Here is a 23,038-nt window from a genome sequence, read left to right on the forward strand (position 1 = left end):
ATATTGAAAGCTTATGTAATGAACTTGTAATATTTACAGCTGTGAGTAGGTAGAAGCAAATACTAAACCAAATAACTTCTATTTTTTACAAGCTTGTATTATATGAACAGCTGTCTTCCTACTAATGATATGAAAAATGAATATTTTTATGGATGATTGGATTGACTATGGAATGTATAATGAATGTACACAAGGATAAGAAATTAAATTTATGAAATGAAAAAAAAGGTAATCAGTTATATACTGATGTTTGCATCACAGTTGTTAGGTTTGACACTGTAGATACATTGAATGCATATTTATTGTCATTTGATATCTTTCTTTGTTTCAGATTAACCCACTTTTTAATTAACTGCTTATCAAATGTTGGCTGGTGAAACAATAATTTATTACATCTTGCTAATGTTGATTAAATTAAGTTCTTATTTGAGCATTACTAAAAATAATTTGTTTCCCTCAAACAAGTACCATAATATACTCTGAAAATAAAATAAGACCATCAGCTAACAATGATCCTAGTATGTTCAAGGCATTAATAGTAAGCTAAAACTAATGAAAAGAACCATAAATGAAAGTGTAAATAGCAGTATTGAAGGAAACATTCCCTTGGCTAAAAAATGCTTATGTAAGGATTATTGTGCAACTGCTTACTTTCTTTGTACATTGTTAGTGGCACGTGCATGTGTGTGCGAGTGTTTAGGAGAGTATATGGATATAGGAAGGGATCTTTACACTCATAATGGAGCTGTAAGTCTCACACCTTTCTGTAATCATAAAATTTCTTTTTACTCATTTCTTCATTCGACTTCTTCCTTGTGTCCAACACATTTGAAGTATGTTGTAAGCTTTTCCAGCTTTCTAACTAGTTTTACTAAATTTCCTGTTGTGTCCTTTAGTTCATCTTATCCTGGCATTTACAAATAACTTCAGTATCAACGTATATTTCCCAGGCTATTTCTCTTAAAACTCACTGTGTGATTATTCATAGTTATTTTCAGTTTATCTTTTTCCTTAGTTTACAGATTATCTATGTCTGTGGTATAGGCCTATAATTTATCAGTCATCATAAATACTGCTCTCATTTCCATGGGCTTTGTCAGGAAAATACAGCTTCTTAAAGTGCTCATAAATATCAACCCATGCCCATTGCAGTAAGTGAAACATGAACTTACTTACATACAAAGTGGTTTATTTTTATTTTAAAGTCAATTCATCAAGCAAGACCAGCACCATATGGCTGCCACTTTATTTTACAGAAAATGCTCCCAATCACAAATCATTCCTCTAGCTTCCTTCTTCATAAAATAGGCACAAGAGTATACAGGGTGAAATACCATTAGGACCATGTATGCATGTGTTAGCATGAATGCATGTATAACAAAAAATTTACTCCACCCTCCCCCAAAAAAAGGGTGGTGAGTGTAACATGAGACTGATGCATTCTCCATAGAAAGGGATTATTTACATATTACATCACTGTTGAATAATAGTCTTCATTGAAGAGTATAATGTTGCAACTTGTGTATTACTGTTTCCTTGAGTTTTCTAAGTATAACCCCATTTTAAATTTGTCGAGATCATGGCAATAAATAAAGGCGTCTGTGATGCAGCATCATTATCTGGGTATGGCTTTTCACAAAGTAAAACCTCTAAAGATTTTTATATTTTTTTGCAGCATTATATTTAATTTTTGAAATGGAATAGCCATAAATATGTATTCTATTATATCCAATTTTAAATTTTTTTTGTATAGATACCCCATCTTTGAATTTTTAAATCTTTATGGTGATGGAAACCAGTAAATGCCATAATTTTTTTTTATTTACTTTTGATGAATGCTTGTTAATTTTATGTAGGTAAATGTTCTATCTCATTAGACTCTTAGATAATTGAGAATATGTAATTAATTGTAATGCTTCCCATTTCAGCATAAGAAACTATTGGATGTCAGAATTCAACGACAAGATTAATAATGAAGCAAACTAATGGCTGTTTAAAGATACTGGAAGGGATTCTTGGAGAGCCAGTGGTATTTTGCAAGCTTGGAAGAAGTTGGTGATATAACCTTCGGCTTGCACTGCAGTGCCTGAATTTCCTCAAAGAAAAGATCCTTCAGTCAAATACTGTGGTGACCAGGTTTTACATTTAGTATAAGTACTGGTTAGCTGGTGACTTGGCTTAGGTTAATTCAATACATCATTCTGGAATTCCAAGTAAGCCTAACTCAGGTGGCTTGTGTCAGATACCACTGCCAATAATTGCTCACAGTAAACTCATTCTGTAATGAGGATGGATCCCACTGCATCTGTGGAGGTGCTTATAAAAAAAAATTCATCAGTATATCATTCACCAGTCCATTTCACCCTATTCCTTTTAGCTTGCATATTGTTATTACTGAAAAGCTTCAACGTCTTCTTCATAGAGGCAATGCACAAGATCATCAACTATATTTGTTTATATATAATTTTTTGTTTACATTATTCACTTCCTTTTTTGTTCTTTGTCACATTATGGCAGTGAAAATCTAGCTCAAGTTGTACATTGGGCAATTCTTACAATGTGATTTTTTTTTTTTGTATAACTACTAGGAAGATACACTTTATGAGATGTGCTCTCTGTGCATCAGTATTAGTATCACGATAAGTATTAGTTTCTCATAAAATGTGTCTACCTAGTCATATTAGTGACAGTTACCTTACAGAATTGGTGGTGAAAAGGAGAAAAATTTTGTACTAGATGACACAAGCCAGTATTATCTGTGATAACATCTCAAGATACCACCACTATTGATCTATGACATGATGGTTAATTCTAAATAATGAATCATCTCTAAATATGACTATTGGTTTGTGCCAACAAATTAAAGAATTATTATTAGAACATCTTTAAAGCCACATTGTGCCCAGAGAAAATAACAATAAGGGTATGATTTTCATCTTAGAACAATTAGTGATGTAAGAAGGAAGTGCAATATATACCACATCCTGTGTGTTGTGACAGGTTGTGAGAAAGTGATGTAAAGAAGGCTTCTGATCGTCACCTAACCATAAGATTTTCTTATGTTTGATATTTTTCATGGTCATTATACATAAAGTTCATTAAGATATACTAGGTTAATGAAATAAGTATGCAACAAATTGCATGGTTTCCTAGAAGTCTTTTTGTAAGCTGGAGAACGTTTCTCATTTTGGTGCACAGGAAACATAGTAAAATTTTTCTTTGATAAGATTAATTGTTGTAACTGTTCTTCCCTTCTCAGTCCTTTCTTTCCTCCCATATGCTGATATCTGGAAGTTATTTGATACTGTTGTAACCTAAGACTTACTACTTTGGTTCAACTGACTGCAATGGGAGAAAAGATAACCTTCAGTATGCGAGTGGCTGTGTGATGTTTGTCCAAATTGGAAGCGCTTCCTGAGCTTTGATTAATTTCAATAAAGCCAAGGAATCTTATAATCGTATGTAAAAAAGTGAATGTACCTGTTTTACTTTATAAATAAAACTGAAAACTATGCTTTGTTCATTTAACTAAGCAAATAAAAGCAGCAGTTTGGGTAATCTCCCTGGAGTTTACTATTTTTTTTGCATGGCAGGATGTGAATAGACCAATACAAAAACCTTTTACTTGGAGCTGAAAACTTCCAAATGATACAATAATATCATATTCAACTAAGTAAACCTGTAGTCCCTTTAGACCAATACATACAAAACATTTTGTCTTCAAAAAATGTATTTTTTAACTATGTTTTGTTCTATGCAACACACTGTATTACATGTTTCTTGCTAACCAGTGAAACTTCTGCTACTAGAATGTCCCACAGTCATCCATCATTAGCCTCCATTCACTTTCTAAAGAATCTTAGTTTTTGTTTTGTTAATAGGTTGTGCTAAATAACTAGCTCAAACAATTTTAAGAATGTCTACAAAATATACTTCAATATTAATCGAATGATTTCAAGAAGGGCCTCAAATAGCAGGGAGAGACTTGTCTGAAGTACTATCATTCATCATAAGGAAAGCTATAACTATGGGAGATGCCTGTGCAAGGTTGTATCTGACAAGTCTAAGACTGCCTATAACAAGGATGATGTCCATGTAAGGTGGAAAGACTATGGTAAAGGAAACTTGGGTACCAGTATAGTAGGCGTGAAGAGATGGAAGGGAAAGAAAGCTGCTACTGTACTGGTATGGAATGCAGTAATACACAAAATAAAAATTTAGGGATGTAGACGATGGGATGCAAGATGGTAAGTGTTGAAGTTGAATGGATTTGAAAGGTGTACTGTAGCATGGAAAAGTAACATGAAACGGAACCAATTCCCCGTCTTTTAACCATCACCACCACTTTCAGAGAAATTTGCCAATGCAACAGGTGTATGAAAAGTGATTATAAGTCCCTACCATGAAATTACTGCCCACTTAATTTGATGTCCATTACTGGCTTATGGAAGTCATCATCTGACACATCAATTGTTCAGAGGATCACCAGTTAAGTAAAGACTTGTTCACAAAACTTGCACTTCACAGAAGTTACACTAATGTGTGATGTGCCAAATTCAAACCCACAGAAAATAATTTTTTGTGTATTTTTGGGGAAGTATTAATTTTAATGCAGATAAGTTAATCTATCTATATCTTTGACACCCATTCCCTTTGGGAACTCCTTCAATGGGTGGCCACAGCAAAAGTGTCCATAACTGGTGAACTTTAATGCTGCTTCTTAGTCTTTGGTGCTTCACTGTCACAGGCCATTGGCAAAGGGAATCTATAGTGCAGTGTTTCCACAGGAACCAACCCAATGTTTCTGCAAACCACTACTACTACGTAATATTCCAACCTAATATAACCACTAACACTACTACCAAGTGAATCTGTGTTATGAAAACCCATGAGGACAGGGATTTGGAGTATATCAGATGTAAAGGTAAAAATACACAATGGAAAGAAACAATCAAGGTAGTGTTTGAAAGATAACAGAGGGCTAGAAATAACTGCATCCTGATAAAATCAGCTAAGCAAATTAAGTATGAAAGAAATACCAAGGACACATCAAAAGAGCATAATTCTACTTTTGGTAGGGAAAGACAATTCATTTAAATTGCAGCTGCTTAATAAATGGAGTACTAGCAATAGGCCTTAGATAAACAGGGAAGGAACAATCTTACCCACATGGGTATATGAACAAGTAAAGAGTTACAGACTGCAGAGTTCTTAGAAGGATGCACCAGCAGGCTGCTTCCATTTTTTTTTTTTTTTTTTTGTTACAACCCCACCATTACTGAAAGTAGAAGTCTTCATTCAATGCTGATCTATTTAATACCTACGACACCTTTAATTTTCCAACAATATTTGGAAACCATATCTTTGCTTAATTCTATCCACAACTATCATAAAAACCTAATTTGTAACAAAAATAACACAGGAGTTGGATATTTGCTTATGAAAATATTCATATTTTCATCAAAAGCTATTACGATGAGATGCCAACCAGTGTTGCAATCTACTTCTTTCGGATTTGAGGCCACTCGTATACTGGTGCAGTCTTGTTAGTGCCAGCTTTCACTAATTTTGGCTTCTCTCCATTTACAGCTTTGTTCTCCTGCAATTATATATGAAAAAATTGAGATAAACAAGGATGATTTGTGGAAGGCTTGAAGACTGACTGGATTATAATTTTACCAAGCATGTATATTCTTTCTCCACTGTCACTAGGCATTATTTGGAATTCAATTGGGCCACAGGAAATGATATGCATATATAAGAATTGTGTAAGATGGTATTGAATAAACATGAATCTACAAAATGCAAAAAATCCAAGTCAGAGATAAGTAGGAAACACATGAATGGTAGCATAATGGGCAAAAAGATGGAGAATCAAAGTCTTTGTGTGCCATTTACATTCCTAAAAGGCTGCAAAATGCACATACGAGTGGATGGGCCATTCTTCATCTGTTTTCCGGTGCTACCATGCTGATGCGGGAAACAGTGATTAAGTATAATAAATATAAATAAAAGATAAAATTTAAGTTTTTAATTGATAGGGATATCAGACAAAAATGAGCAACTCAAGTACAGGTCCCCAACTGAAACCCATGCTATAAAAGTTGATCTGTTCTTGAACAAAAACTTTCTGTTTAAACCTTGTGGGTGGATTATACCTCAAACAATTCACCATCCAAAGACCAAACTCTATGAAGTGATTTAAATGATATATAATAAAAACTTACTTAAACTTACTGGTGGCTAGGGTTTGTGCTGCTGCTGGAATGGGATGGGATGGAGTGAAGGTTACTGGGAGGTAGAGGAAGGTGCATCGGGCTAGTGGACATTAACTCAAATTATCTGATTCAGTAAGTGTTGCTATATCAGAGGTGATGCTTATAAAATATAATCACATTTACAATCTACTTGTCATATAAAATGCACCAAAACTAGAGCCTCCATCCATAGAAGCCCTATGGACCATTCTCTGGTTTCCTCTGACCATTTCCTATGTCCTGGCTCAACCCACTGACAGCATTTTGCTCCCTGTATACTGAACAATGTTGTTGTCTAATCCAGTCTATTCCATGCACACCTCTCATCCTCCTGAACGTTCATATATGTATTAGTTGATCAATTATATACCTGAAGATAACACATCTGTGGCAGAATGTTTCTGCTACAGTACAAAACTTACCATCAGTTTCTTCTTGACTTCGAGCTTCTCTTGCATGATCCGGAGTTTGTTTTCTCGCTCAATTCTCTGTGTCAACTCTTTATAACTCTTTCTCTTGAAATTTGAAATATTCTAGGAATGAAAGAAAAGTTTACATGATTTACTCATAATAAAATTTTTACAAACTTACTTGTATGTAAAACTATTCACATAAGTATATGCAAATATATCATTGTTATTATTAACGAAAACCTATAACCCTTTAATGGGGCTCCTGCAGCTTTGAGGCTGCACTACATTTGGGAACAGGGTAAGGATGTTAAAAGTATTTCATAAACATACAGCAACTGAAAACAATTGTATTTATGTTTCAAAGGAAGTAACTACCTATTTCATTACCAGTCAATACAATGAGTATTATTTGCACATTCATGAAAATTCATGATAATTGACTTCATCTTCCATATAACATGAAAAGATCCCATCTGTAGCTTTCTCTTACAACAACCATAAATTTACTTAGTGTAAGAGAACATTTCTGAGGTGCTAATGTCTTGTTTTTGCAATATTGGACATATGTGATGTAGGTACTTCCTAAACATGTAGGTAAAGAAATCTAAGACCTAAGGATGAATGATTGTGCATACTATGGGAAGTAATGTGATACCAGTTCTCCTTAGCAATTCATGTAGACATGAAAATAATAGGCATTAGACTTCCCTTTTAACATTTCATTACTGGAGCTTGTAAATGGACAAACTGCACTCACATGACTACACATGCACATTAATCAGACAAAAGTAATATGAACACAAGTCACCTTTAAAAGTGATGTGTTGGTGAGATTAATGTCAAGTGCTGATAACTGAGAGGTGCGAAGACGATTGAAACTTCTACCAAGAAGGGATGGATGCGTCTCCAATATCTCAGCTGGGTCTGCCTTTTTGGCTGTGAAAAAATAATGAACATGTGGGGATTCTTAAAAATGAGATGAACTTGTTTCTTATTAACTTAAAATGATAAAGTTCAACTTGTTTCTTGTTAACTTAAAATAAAGTTCAATGTACTATACGAGTTTCAAGAATGAGGAACTGTTATTCACACATAAGGATCTGAAATTAAAGGCCTACTTCCTAAACAGATGTTACAGTTATCATGGATATCATTTATTTACTTATTTATTTTGCTTTGTCGCTGTCTCCTGCGTTAGTGAGGTAGCGCAAGGAAACAGACGAAAGAATGGCCTAACCCACCCACATACACATGTATATACATACACGTCCACAACACAAATATACATACCTATACATCTCAATGTACACATATACATACACACACAGACATATACATATATACACATGTACATAATTCATACTGTCTGCCTTTATTTATTCCCACTGCCACCTCGCCACACATGGATATCATACAAAATACAAATCTCAAGTACAGTTACTTCTTCAAGGAGATTCCTTTCTTCCTCTGTCAAATGAATACATATTTTTCATGGTGGGGTACATTACAAAGAAGCAAAGATACCATCTTGATAGAAAGGAAGCATATCTGTGACAGTAAGATACACAAACAGTGACAAAATCAATGCTTGTTTTCCAGTGTGATAAGAATAACTTACTGCTAAAAGAGATGCCTATATCATTTACATGTCGACAGCTGGAGGTTGTATTAGCGATGAATGACATGGAATGAAAGGGAATTCCACAGACAGGAAGTTTGTGGATTGAAACTAATAAGGTGCGTAATACACTATTTGATGAAGTAAAAACATATAGGAAAGTTTGCCTGCAGAGTGTAAAACAAGTTTTGATAAACAGAAAGTGTACACAACACTTGTACATCACTATATCTCTACTGTCACTGTTATCCAAACAACTTGAAAAACTAATCCATAACAGAATCAAGCAAAATGTCTGTCTCTCACCCATACTTCATGGCTTTACATCCAATTATTCCACTACTACTCTGCAAACAGACCTCACTCAACACATCCCGCATGGACTTAACCAACTACAATCCCACCTTCATCTGTTCCTGGTGCTACTTGGCAAATACAAGAAACAGCAACATGAGTATGAAAATGTAAGTGTGTGTGTGAATTTTTTTCATACTTGTTGGCAATTTCCAGAACAACAAGGTAGCACCAGGAACAGAAGAAGAATGGTTTTAGGAAACCGCAATTATGAAAATGTGTGTGTGTGAATTTTCTTCATACTAGTCAGTCATTCCCAGAATAACAAGGTAGCACCAGAAACAAATGAAAAATGGTTTCATTTGCTCTCTAGGTGAATTATGAATGTTCAGGCCCCAACAACTCAACTCAAAGCCTATTTTATTCCATCCTTCTATCTTCTTGATCTCCACTAGCCCTTGCTCCTACCACCTCCAACACATATATCATCTTAGTCAGCCTCTCTTTGCTCCTCCTCTCCACATGCCAAAATCTTTCCAAAATGACTTGGTCAGCTTATGACCGTACATCTCCCTTACAGGGTCAATTCTTACACAATCACCCAGCCTCACATCACTTATTGTCCTCGATAGGCTTTAATTTCCAACATGTCTATCCTCTTCTTTCTTTTGCATTCAAGGCCCATGACCCACACCCATACAACTCTACTGGGACTACTATAACATCAAACACACCCATATTTGCCTTTAAAGGCAGTGATCCCTCCTCCCAAACACTCTGCAATGCACTCAGGACTTTGCCCATCCCTATCCTAAGATTCAATTCTGTTCCTATAGTTCTATTCGCTGCTTTGTCCACTCCTAGATACCTAAAGCAATCCACTTCCTCCAGGTTCTCTCCATTCAAACTCATACTCAAACCAACCTGTCTTGTTCTTCTGCTCAACTTCATTAAGTTACTTTTATTCACATTAATCCTCAACTTCCTCCTTTCAAACATTCTCTAATACATTACAGAGCAAACTGACATAACATGCAATGTTAATCTTTAAATCAATGTATTTGAAGAATGCACATCATATAACATACCTTCCTTATCATCATCAACAAAGAGTATGTGGGTATTTTTCTGCTGATCTTCCACATCAAGCATGTGTAATTGTGCTTTTAACTTTTCAATTTTCTTCCTCTCAATAGACCGTCGATGAGTGATGTATGTTAAGTCCTGTGAAACATTACTCACAACAAGCACTTCATCCTCAACCTTTTCATAATGTACGCCATCCTGAGGGTATAATGCAAAATTAATCTCTGAGAATAACTTCCAAAACAAAAGTATTAAAAGAACTTTTAGGGAGCAGTTTTGTAAACTGATGGACCCTAGCTACCCATACAAAATTTAAGGAAAAAATTGTGTGGTTTTGTCAAACAAAATTCTTCCATGGTGCTTCATCTCATACTTATTTTTCAGCCTGCTTGCCACAGGGACAGCAAGTTTGTCACACTCTACCTGGCATACAGGTATCTATAAATTCATGCGTTTGTCAATATACTTTTGCCTTTTATGACCGTCACAGTGCCTTGAGCTTTAAATCAATTTTCTTTTATATCACACTCAGCTACTGTACTGTATCATCTAGAGACATTTATATATTGTGAATGTCTACACCACTGCCCTACTTTTACCTTTTTCAAACTGTGCTTATCATACTATATCTTAAATTCTTCATAGATGTTTCTCATAACTGTATTTTTATATAACAAAAAGTTGATACAGAGAAAACAGACTATGATCAATCATATACATCCTCAACTGATGTACAGCGTCACAAAGTAAAGTGTTCAAAATGACTCGAGTTCTTCATAAGTATTCATTCCACAAAGTAGTCTTCAACATGACAAGTGCTTCATAAAGATACATTCTATCCAACTCTTCAAATTTACACACACAATATCCTGATTACATATAAGAAATATTTTCCTGGTATTATCTGCAATATGCCTAACCCAAATCAATGAATTCTTTTAATTCTTTCAAATCTACCCTCACTAATTTTCCCATATATCCCCATCAACCTTTCATCCCTAATATGTTTGCAATGGCCACAACACTGTAAAAAATTTTCAAATATGGATTAACAAAACAATAAAAATAAAAGTATTCCATGCAAAAGTCAAAAATGTAAAGAGGAAATTACAAAAACGAAACTGATACCGCACTCCAATGTGAAATGTCCAAATATAATTGCAAAATCAGACAAACAGACAAAAAAATTCTGATGGAAATATAAATCCCAAGATAGATATCAAGAACAAGCACAAAATGAACACGAAAGTGTGTGTTCTAGTGCATCCATGCAAACAGCTGAATACCACTATATCTGACAGCAGAAAATTTTGAAATCAACCGAGGTAGTATAAAAATCCCCAAAACAAAGTGAGAAATCTACTGGTCTCATGCATAATGAAATAGCATATAGAGGAAGGCAGAATTAAATAATCCAATATCCTATCTCCTTAAAGAGATGGATAGAGAGAGTACTTAACTATCTAGTGCCTACAAGATGAACTTCTGTCATGAGTCAAAGTGAGCACTTTTCACTCGCTGTGTATCCTACTCGCTTCAAAATACATACTGTTTTCTCTGGTGCAGTGCATAGCTGTCTATCTTGGGTTCATTTGGAATAATCTTTAACCATGTCTAAGTTTCTCTCAAAAGTATCAATACTCCATCATTGTTTTATTCTTGTTTAACTAAGAAACACACTGGAGTATCTCTGTATCTTTCTTGATGGTATTGTAAGTATTTTTGGGTGCCATTTCTGAATATTCCATGAAATTCATTGAAGAATGATTTCATTTCCTCTATATTGTAATTCTTTTTATTTTACAGTATATTGTTTAATTCATTCTGTAAGTTGTTTTGCATAAATTACAACATACCTTTTTCTTTCTTTCTTTTTTTTTTTTTTTTTTTGCTTTGTCGCTGTCTCCCGCGTTTGCGAGGTAGCGCAAGGAAACAGACGAAAGAAATGGCCCAACCCACCCCCATACACATGTATATACATACGTCCACACACGCAAATATACATACCTACACAGCTTTCCATGGTTTACCCCAGACGCTTCACATGCCTTGATTCAATCCACTGACAGCACGTCAACCCCGGTATACCACATCGCTCCAATTCACTCTATTCCTTGCCCTCCTTTCACCCTCCTGCATGTTCAGGCCCCGATCACACAAAATCTTTTTCACTCCATCTTTCCACCTCCAATTTGGTCTCCCTCTTCTTCTCCTCGTTCCCTCCACCTCCGACACATATATCCTCTTGGTCAATCTTTCCTCACTCATTCTCTCCATGTGTCCAAACCATTTCAAAACACCTCTTCTGCTCTCTCAACCACACTCTTTTTATTTCCACACATCTCTCTTACCCTTACGTTACTTACTCGATCAAACCACCTCACACCACACATTGTCCTCAAACATCTCATTTCCAGCACATCCATCCTCCTGCGCACAACTCTATCCATAGCCCACGCCTCGCAACCATACAACATTGTTGGAACCACTATTCCTTCAAACATACCCATTTTTGCTTTTCGAGATAATGTTCTCGACTTCCACACATTCTTCAAGGCTCCCAGAATTTTCGCCCCTTCCCCCACCCTATGATCCACTTCCGCTTCCATGGTTCCATCCGCTGCCAGATCCACTCCCAGATATCTAAAACACTTCACTTCCTCCAATTTTTCTCCATTCAAACTCACCTCCCAATTGACTTGACCCTCAACCCTACTGTACCTAATAACCTTGCTCTTATTCACATTTACTCTTAACTTTCTTCTTTCACACACTTTACCAAACTCAGTCACCAGCTTCTGCAGTTTCTCACATGAATCAGCCACCAGCGCTGTACGATACAGTACAAGTTCTTTTAATCTTTCAGGCATATGTGTTTGAGTATTTAACTAAATGTGCACATGTGGGTGTTCACACACCTCGTCTAACCCTCATCAGGGTAGGATATGTGTCAGCTGCGCTCTCAGGCTCCCTCTACACTTACTTGGATTATGTCTGATTGGACCTACCATCTTCACCTAAGAGTGTCTACCTTCAGCAAATTTAATTGTGAAAGATATATACATATTTGATACCTTTACCAGTGAACCAATAACTCACTCAATGAGTCTCTCTCAAGAGGCCTATGTCAGAGCTATGGTCGCCCCAGAGTAAACATGACAATGACATATTCTCTGGTCCTCTGACTTTAAAACTTCATCTTGGGTCAGAGGGATGATTGCCAAGTACAAATACAAGGACACTGACAGATACCAGGACCACACCAACACTATTAATCTTTACTATCATCTTGTACCAACCAAAGCACATGCAGATACAAGAATTGCATATTTCTACGTGTGCTTGCACATGTAAAATATCTAACAGAAACAGGTACTAAGTGTTTCTATGAGAGTGAACTTACACTCGTATGAAAATTTGTGCATTAAGTTTCTTAAACCTGAAAGCAAGTAATAAATACCTATTACCACAAAGGTAGTATATTTTTACCTTTAGTCCACTGTTGATCATGTGATATTGAAATTCATCTGGGTTTTTGTTTAAGGCTCGCCTACGAAGTGTTGCTATAGCCTTCTGCTTCTCATTTTGGTCTCTGGAAATAATCAACAATGAATCAAACAAAGAAAGATGTGCACATCCTTTATGAGAAATAAAGTAATTCTAACACAAGGACAAAGATAAGTAACATTCTGTAATGTACAAGAATGTTTACCTTCTGCCTTTAATAGTACAAGAATAGTCAGAAAGCACACAATACGACAGACAGTTTTTTCATACCTATTTACTACATCTCAGTTACCTTATTTTCTCTTGAAACTTCCCCTGAGGAGGCAATGCAGAAGTCTCTATGTTGCCCTATGCCTGTATATTCCATTCCCCTCATCTTACTGGCTCCTCTCTCAATATATTACCTCACTTTACTCGTCCAGGGTGCCAGCAATCTTCCTTTCAGGCTACTTTTGTCCATGACTGAAGCCTCAAACATAAAAATTTTCTTCTGTTTTGCACCTAAATATTTTCACTCACCTTTATCCCTTTGCCTTTGTACAATGGCACTATGCATGCATTCTGCCAATCCTCAGGCACTTCATGAACCATACATATACTGAATATCCTTACCAACCAATCAACAACACAGTCACCCTTTTTTATAAATTCCACCGTAATACCATCCAAACCTGCCGCCTTCCCTGGTTCATCTTCTGCAAAGCTTTCACTACCTCTTCTCAGTTTACCAAATCAATCTCCCTGACCCTCTCACTTTGCACACCACCTCGACCAAAACACCCTATATCTGCCACCCTATCATCAAACACAACAAACCTTCAAAATACTCACTCCATCTCCTTTTCACTTAACCACTATATATTTCATACACAAGCCCAAGACTGCACTATTCCAGTAACAGCAAAATGTGGACTTCTTGGAGCGAGTTCTTAGATGTGAATGTACTCCCAATGATACAGCCTCATCAATGGCGACTTTCACTTATGGTGTTACCTCAAATAATAGTCCAGTAGCACTGACATATACATTTCTAACCAGAAATACTAACTTAGCTCTTATTCTGTAGTCTTTCTTCTTCTCCAATGGACCCAAGTGTTGACGAGCTAGAGGCTGGTGTCGCTCCCTGTGTACATGCTGGGTTTTCATAGCATTCCGCAGAGATGCCATTTTGAACTGATGAACAGGATATGACTATACTCCTTAGCTGAAAAGATACAAAGGGAAATCTTTATAGTTTTTTATATACATATAAAAATTGATGTCTCTGTCTTGCTCTGCTGAATACAATGGTGAATTCAAAGAGTAAACTGTGTACTACAGCTGATTATCCTGGTGGTGAAGTAAAAACTAATACCTTTCTAGCACTCCAACTTTATTTTCTGTTTCACCAATCATCACTCACCCTGCCCTTACATGAGTTGCAATCTACCCTCCAGTAATGCTTCTGGAAATTCACCATGAAACACAGTGCTCATATTCTGAGACTTTCCGAAGGCCTGCCACTCAATCTATCTAAATCCCCTACATCCTTTTGATCTCCACTATCTCTAAAAACATATGGTCATGTAATGTACAAGTAAGTGAAACATCAATGTAAATCAAGAGAGCTTCTGAAAACCTCATATAACTTCCCTTAGCAGCCATTATGTTGGAGTTTTAGCATCAGGGAACAGACAAAGAATGGCCCATCCACTCATACACACACACAAATATATACCTGGATCTGGCAGCGGATGGAACCATGGAAGTGGAAGCGGATCATAGGGTGGGGGAGGGGGCGAGAATTCTGGGAGCCTTGAAGAATGTGTGGAAGTCGAGAACATTATCTCAGAAAGCAAAAATGGGTATGTTTGAAGGAATAGTGGTTCCAACAATGTTGTATGGTTGCGAGGCGTGGACTATGGACAGAGTTGTGCGCAGGAGGATGGATGTGCTGGAAATGAGATGTTTGAGGACAATGTGTGGTGTGAGGTGGTTTGATCGAGTAAGTAACGTAAGGGTAAGAGAGATGTGTGGAAATAAAAAGAGTGTGGTTGAGAGAGCAGAAGAGGGTGTTTTGAAATGGTTTGGGCACATGGAGAGAATGAGTGAGGAAAGATTGACCAAGAGGATATATGTGTCGGAGGTGGAGGGAACGAGGAGAAGAGGGAGACCAAATTGGAGGTGGAAAGATGGAGTGAAAAAGATTTTGTGTGATCGGGGCCTGAACATGCAGGAGGGTGAAAGGAGGGCAAGGAATAGAGTGAATTGGAGTCATGTGGTATACCGGGGCTGACGTGCTGTCAGTGGATTGAATCAAGGCATGTGCAGCGTCTGGGGTAAACCATGGAAAGCTGTGTAGGTATGTATATTTGCGTGTGTGGACGTATGTATATACATGTGTATGGGGGTGGGTTGGGCCATTTCTTTCGTCTGGTTCCTTGCGCTACCTCACAAACGCGGGAAACAGAAAAAAAAAAAAAAAAAAAAAAATATCTATATATACATTTATCATACTTTGTTGCTGTCTCCCGTGTTAGCAAGGTAGCACAAGGAAACAGACAACAGAATGGCCAAACCCACCCACATACACATACATATACATACCTATACATTTCAACGTATATACGTATAAAAGAAAGAGACAGGAGGTCAAGAGAAAGGTGCAAGAGGTGAAAAAGAGGGCAAATGAGAGTTGGGGTGAGAGAGTATCACTGAATTTTAGGGAGAATAAAAAGATGTTCTGGAAGGAGGTAAATAAAGTGCGTAAGACATGGGAGCAAATGGGAACTTCAGTGAAGGGCGCAAATGGGGAGGTGATAAGTAGTGGTGATGTGAGACGGAGATGGAGTGAGTATTTTGAAGGTTTGTTGAATGTGTTTGATGATAGAGTGGCAGATATAGGGTGTTTTGGTCAAGGTGGTGTGCAAAGTGAGAGGGTTAGGGAAAATGATTTGGTAAACAGAGAAGAGGTAGTAAAAGCTTTGCGGAAGATGAAAGCCGGCAAGGCAGCAGGTTTGGATGGTATTGCAGTGGAATTTATTAAAAAAGGGGGTGACTGTATTATTGACTGGTTGGTAAGGTTATTTAATGTATGTATGACTCATGGTGAGGTGCCTGAGGATTGGTGGAATGCGTGCATAGTGCCATTGTACAAAGGCAAAGGGGATAAGAGTGAGTGCTCAAATTACAGAGGTATAAGTTTGTTGAGTATTCCTGGTAAATTATATGGGAGGGTATTGATTGAGAGGGTGAAGCCATGTACAGAGCATCAGATTGGGGAAGAGCAGTGTGGTTTCAGAAGTGGTAGAGGATGTGTGGATCAGGTGTTTGCTTTGAAGAATGTATGTGAGAAATACTTAGAAAAGCAAATGGATTTGTATGTAGCATTTATGGATCTGGAGAAGGCATATGATAGAGTTGATAGAGATGCTCTGTGGAAGGTATTAAGAATATATGGTGTGGGAGGCAAGTTGTTAGAAGCAGTGAAAAGTTTTTATCGAGGATGTAAGGCATGTGTACGTGTAGGAAGAGAGGAAAGTGATTGGTTCTCAGTGAATGTAGGTTTGCGGCAGGGGTGTGTGATGTCTCCATGGTTGTTTAATTTGTTTATGGATGGGGTTGTTAGGGAGGTGAATGCAAGAGTTTTGGAAAGAGGGGCAAGTATGAAGTCTGTTGGGGATGAGAGAGCTTGGGAAGTGAGTCAGTTGTTGTTCGCTAATGATACAGCGCTGGTGGCTGATTCATGTGAGAAACTGCAGAAGCTGGTGACTGAGTTTGGTAAAGTGTGTGAAAGAAGAAAGTTAAGAGTAAATGTGAATAAGAGCAAGGTTATTAGGTACAGTAGGGTTGAGGGTCAAGTCAATTGGGAGGTAAGTTTGAATGGAGAAAAACTGGAGGAAGTAAAGTGTTTTAGATATCTGGGAGTGGATCTGGCAGCGGATGGAACTATGGAAGCGGAAGTGGATCATAGGGTGGGGGAGGGGGCGAAAATCCTGGGAGCCTAGAAGAATGTGTGGAAGTCGAGAACATTATCTCGGAAAGCAAAAATGGGTATGTTTGAAGGAATAGTGGTTCCAACAATGTTGTATGGTTGCGAGGCGTGGGCTATGGATAGAGTTGTGCGCAGGAGGATGGATGTGCTGGAAATGAGATGTTTGAGGACAATGTGTGGTGTGAGGTGGTTTGATCGAGTAAGTAACGTAAGGGTAAGAGAGATGTGTGGAAATAAAAAGAGCTTGGTTGAGAGAGCAGAAGAGGGTGTTTTGAAATGGTTTGGGCACATGGAGAGAATGAGTGAGGAAAGATTTACCAAGAGGATATATGTGTCGGAGGTGGAGGTAACGAGAAGTGGGAGACCAAATTGGAGGTGGAAAGATGGAGTGAAAAAGATTTTGTGTGATCGGGGCCTGAACATGCAGGAGGGTGAAAGGAGGGCAAGGAATAGAGTGAATTGGATCAATGTGGTATACAGGGGTTGACGTGCTGTCAGTGGATTGAATCAGGGCATGTGAAGCGTCTGGGGTAAACCATGGAAAGCTGTGTAGGTATGTATATTTGCGTGTGTGGACGTATGTATATACATGTGTATGGGGGTGGGTTGGGCCATTTCTTTCGTCTGTTTCCTTGCGCTACCTCGCAAACGCGGGAGACAGCGACAAAATATATATATATATATATATATATATATATATATATATATATATATATATATTCCATGTGTGGCGAGGTGGCGATGGGAATGAATAAAGCAGAAAGTGTGAATTGTGTGCATGGGTATATATGTATGTGTCTGTGTGTGTATATATATGTGTACATTGAGATGTATAGGTATGTATATTTGCGTGTGGACGTGTGTGTATATACATGTGTATGGGGGTGGGTTGGGCCATTTCTTTCGTCTGTTTCCTTGCGCTACCTCGCAAACGAGGGAGACAGTGACAAAGCAAAATAAATATAAAATATATAAATATATATATATATATATATATATATATATATATATATATATATATATATATATATATATATACATACAGAGACATACATATATACACATGTACATAATTCATACTTGCTGCCTTCATTCAATCCTGTCGCCATCCTGCCACAAATGAAATGACAACCCCATCCATTACCCCCTCCATTATTCTCTCCATGTGACCAAACCATGTCAAAACACCCTCTTCTGCTCTCTCAACCACACTCTTTTTATTACCACACATCTCTCTTACCCTTTCATTATTTACTCGATCAAACCACCTCACACCGCATACTGTCCTCAAACATCTCATTTCCAACACATCCACCCTCCTCCACACAACTCTATCTATGGCCCACGCCTCACAACCATACAACATTGTTGGAATCACTATTCCTTCAAACATACCCATACATGCACATATACATATCAACATATACACATGTACATAATCATATTTGCATGTCTTCATCCAGTTGTAGTTCGCTGATGACACAACACAGGAGGCTGATTCAGGTGAGAAACTGAAGTTGGTGACTGAGTTTGGAAAAGTGTGTGAAGGAAGAAAGTTGAGATTAAATGTGAATAAGATCAAGGTTATTAGGTTCAGCAGGACTGGGGACAAGTTAATTGGGATGTAAGTATGTTTGAATGGAAGGTTGGATAAGTGAAGTGTTTCAGATATCTGGGAGTGGACTTGGCAGAGAATGGAACCATGGAAGTGGAAGCGAGTCACAGGTGGGAGAGGGAGCGAAGGTTCTAGGAGCAATGAGGAATTGTGGAAGGCGAGAATGTTATCTTAGAGAGCAAAAAAGAGCATGTCTGAAGAAACAGTAGTCCCAACAACGTTATATGGACGCGAGGCATGGGCTATAGATAGGGTTTTCCGGAGAGGAGTGGATGTGTTGAAAATGAAATGTTTGAGGAGGACAATATGTGGTGTGAGGTGGATTGATTGTGGAAGTAACGAAAGGGGTAAGAGAGACGTGAGGAAATATAAAGAGCATGGTTAAAAGAGCAGAAGAGGGTGTGATGAAATGGTTTGGACATATGGAGAATGAGAGGTAAGATTGACAAAGACGATATATGTGTCTGAGGTGGAGGGAACAAAGAGAAGCAGGAGATCAAATTGGAGGTGGAAGGACAAAGTGAAAAAGATTTTGAGCGATTGGGGCCTGAACATACAGGAGGGTGAGAGGTGTGCAAGGAATAGAATGAATTGGAACAATGTAGGTATACTGGGGTTGATGTGCTGTCAATGGACTGAACTAAAGCATGTGAAACATCTGGGGCCTAGATTTGGATAAGGAGGTGTGTTTTCAGGGCATTACACATGCCAGATAGAGACTGCATGTAAACGAATGTGGCCTTTTCTGTCTTTTCCAGACACTACCTCGCTGAGGCAAAGGGTGGCGATGCTGTTTCCTGTGGGGTGGGGTAATGACAGGCAAGTATGAATATGTACATGTGTGTATATATATGTAAATGCCTGTGTGTGTGTGTGTGTGTGTTTGTGTCTGTGTGTATGTTGATATGTAATGTATGTATAAGTGCATATATGGGTTTTTATGTATATATGTGTACATGAGTGGATGGACCATTCTTCATCTGTTTCCTGGCACTAACTTGCTAATGCAGGAAACAGCGATTATGTATAATAATGATAATAATAATAATATAATACTAATAACAACAATAAACATATCCTTGCCTGTGCTAGACACCCATACTATCTACCAGCCCCTAAGTGTGGATGAAAAGCTGAGTTAACAGTGGACCGACTACCGCAACCTTTGATTCAAACCTATGCACATGGCCCTGGGCAGCCAGTGAATGCGTCACAGTAGGAAACACTAACCACTGCACCACAGTGTTTCAAGCAGAAGCTGACCATCACCTGCATTCCTATGGATGCAAATGGATTCAGTTGGAAATGCATTCAAGTAAATTAAAACAACAGATAAATTTACAAAACAGGAACTAAACAACTGCAGATAACACAATGAAAACCTCATGAAACACATCATACATAAAAAAAAATGTTATATACCTGCTGGTAAGGGAAGCAAGGTGAAATTTTTCAAGGATCTGTCGATCTAAATACGTGATAAACATACTATCGTATAATGTACCCAACGTTTTCCCTGACCTTCATATCCCTCCCCACTATCCACTTCTTTTAATCGTAAGATGAAAATGAAAGATCCCCAAACCATGGTCCATCAATTCTAATACATAAACACAAGAAATAGCCACTACTACACATGATAACCTACAAATTCTACAGTTAATAAGGTGACACAACTATAACAAAACACTAGCCATTCCCTTCAGTCGTTTTTAAATACATGAAACCAAGGAAGTCGTAACCTATGCTAGATCGGGTCAGTATGGTTGGGTCATTTGGTCTGGCTGAACCCCATATATTTCCCCCCTTTTGTCTTCCATGACCTCCTGCCATTGCCACACATGCGTTCACCTGGACGTTGCAACTCAAAATATTACCACAGAAAAGCAAGACAGGGACATTACAACAATCAACTGCATCACCATACACAATATTAACTATCTGATGAATACATGTGTTCAGTATTACCTAAAAATATGAGTAAACTATGCTTTTATGATCACAAAATATGATTGTTTTCCTCCAGTGTCCAGTCGTCAATGTATGGGAGCAAACCCATCCCGCGACCAACCGACCAACACAAACACCAATGAGCGAACAATGTTTCAGCGAACATACATCCACAGCAAAAGTTAAGAGAAAAAGACAAAAATCGTTTTTCTTTAGTTAATCTAAGAGCTGAAAATGAACAAAGAGGATTATTACCTTTCGCATCTCCTTAAAAGCTGATACAATTTCTCTAGGTTGGGTCTATGCTGTTTCTTTTACCAAACACCAACACCCACACACACACACATATATATATATATATATATATATATATATATATATATATATATATATATATATATATATATATATATAATCTGCATAAAAAGCAAAAAGATAACCCTTCCTTCATATTCCACCTTCCCATAGGAACAGTTAAGGCTGCTTAAATGTCCATCACCCAGTAAAATAAGATCTTGCGCTAGATTTCTTTTAACTATTCTCTAATCCGCTCTCATATTAAGATGTATATATGTAAAGCAATGTGTTATGACCATGTGTTATTAGTTTCAATAATCATAAGTATCTTAAATCAAATAAAGCACTATCCCAAGTATCTAAAAATAACGTTTTCAAATATGTGTTGGTGGTCATCTTATTTCTCCTAAACTAAAATAGAATAATAATGAATGTTTTTTATAATTATATCTTCCCTCGTACGGACAGGTATTTTATCTATATTCACTAGACATTAGCAAGATAAGAAAGAATTAAATTTCGCTCTCAACATGGTTACATGCGAGGTAAGGTGAAACGCATTTAGTCTTTGTACTATAAACCATCTCGATGCCATTCCACTCAATGGTTATTAAGTGACTGTCTCAACAAGAACAGTTTAAAAAACTTAGGCTAGGCAAGTCTTAGGCTAGCCCTGAGCTGACAAATAGAGGGATAGATATCTGACGAAGGGATTGACGAAAGAAGGAAACGTCGATAACGCTTCTGCTAGTGATGGAAAAGAGTAACATACATACGTACAGATAAACACACATGCTCTCCTCGGGGCGTAAATATAATATATCGTCAACCTTGGATAATGTAGGAACATTTAAGCTAAGCTGTTTATTCAATCGACCAGTATGGCTGTGTACGGACCGCATTTTATGTTGCGGACGTGTACGCATGATCATTCAGCAGATGGCCTGGTGTGTACAGTTTGACCATCACCAGTCAAGAAGGCGTGTACACAAGAGTGAGGCGGATGTGTGCCTGATCATCAACACCAGTCACAGGGCGTGGCCTCATGTCGCCATGTTGTGGCAGTGGACATCAACAGCAACAATCCTTCTTTTCCAGTGTTCCAGCTTTCCAGGTAAGTTCGAAGGTGATAGGAAGCTGGAAGCCCTTCCAGGCATTCCTTCCTGCGGGTCAGAACAATGGACGACACTTACAAACATTAAACCATCCCGTCCACCACATGTAAATATACTGAAAGACAGTCCATGATACATCTACAAACATTAATGACAAAAACAGGGGCTTTAGAAGCTTTGAACTTCGAAACCCTTGATGTAACCCAACGATAAATTCCAGCAAGTTTAACAAAAGTACGGGAATCGGTTCTGTATAGATTTTTGTTGATTTTCCTGCGGTTGATACAGAGTCTAAATACTTTCTTAACTCTTAACACGACAATGCCACTCACGGCCACAACAGTAGGGCTACTACTACTACTATTATATATCCCTGTCTTTCATCCCCTTAAACAGACAGACAAACTGACAGACAAATGCCAATCGAGGACAGGGAAAGCTTCAACCAAATAACAATAGAAAACCAATTATAAAGTGATTAAGATCCGACAGATACAAAGTAATCAGAAAATATAAATAAATTGCCGTAATAGAACCGAGGATTACTGAGTGGAATTAAGCTGGAAAACGGGGAAACCGAAATGTATTTGGAAATGTCTGATGCTAAAAATGGAAGGAGAAATATTGCCAGTGGAGGAGGAAGGCGTAATTGATAATGAATGTGACCTGGAGACCAAAGCAGCACAGCGAAAGATTACGAATTGTTCATTCGAGAGCCGGGACGGGGGTAACCATGTGGATATTTCCCCAGTGAATATTGGATATGCTCGAGAACACAGAAACAAAAAATACAAGAGCTAGATGAAGAAGTGAGAAAGATAAAGAAACAAACACAACCAGGAAGATAAACTGGCTGGGAGTGAAGGTAACACGAGTGGGAGAAATTATGATAAAAATTGGGAACAATATGAGT

The 23,038-nt window shown here is 37.6% G+C and overlaps 2 protein-coding genes across 8 annotated transcripts in view; one reads left to right on the plus strand and one right to left on the minus strand.

The window, feature by feature from the left end:
• LOC139753226 (uncharacterized) overlaps nucleotides 1-3,514 on the plus strand; it is an 84,323-nt gene extending 80,809 nt beyond the window's left edge. For all 4 annotated transcript variants that reach the window (XM_071669448.1, XM_071669449.1, XM_071669450.1 and 1 more), the window contains exon 6: nucleotides 1,929-3,514. In XM_071669448.1, the coding sequence (XP_071525549.1) occupies nucleotides 1,929-1,933 (5 nt within the window). In that variant the 3' untranslated portion in view covers nucleotides 1,934-3,514. The remainder of the gene's footprint in view (nucleotides 1-1,928) is intronic.
• The window catches only part of LOC139753227 (probable U3 small nucleolar RNA-associated protein 11), a 44,700-nt gene continuing 22,871 nt past the window's right edge, over nucleotides 1,210-23,038 (minus strand). For 2 of the 4 annotated variants that reach the window (XM_071669452.1, XM_071669453.1), the window contains exons 2-7: nucleotides 14,224-14,379; nucleotides 13,158-13,260; nucleotides 9,671-9,866; nucleotides 7,479-7,606; nucleotides 6,680-6,790; nucleotides 1,210-5,599 (exon numbers count right to left, since the gene is read on the minus strand). In XM_071669452.1, the coding sequence (XP_071525553.1) occupies nucleotides 5,501-5,599; nucleotides 6,680-6,790; nucleotides 7,479-7,606; nucleotides 9,671-9,866; nucleotides 13,158-13,260; nucleotides 14,224-14,342 (756 nt within the window). In that variant the 5' untranslated portion in view covers nucleotides 14,343-14,379 and the 3' untranslated portion in view covers nucleotides 1,210-5,500. Of the gene's footprint in view, nucleotides 5,600-6,679; nucleotides 6,791-7,478; nucleotides 7,607-9,670; nucleotides 9,867-13,157; nucleotides 13,261-14,223; nucleotides 14,380-19,846; nucleotides 19,978-20,731; nucleotides 20,849-23,038 lie in introns of those variants that run through there. The other 2 variants (XM_071669451.1, XM_071669454.1) reach the window with 2 other exon arrangements.

This window comes from Panulirus ornatus, chromosome 14, assembly GCF_036320965.1.
Source record: "Panulirus ornatus isolate Po-2019 chromosome 14, ASM3632096v1, whole genome shotgun sequence".
Taxonomy (NCBI): domain Eukaryota; kingdom Metazoa; phylum Arthropoda; class Malacostraca; order Decapoda; family Palinuridae; genus Panulirus; species Panulirus ornatus.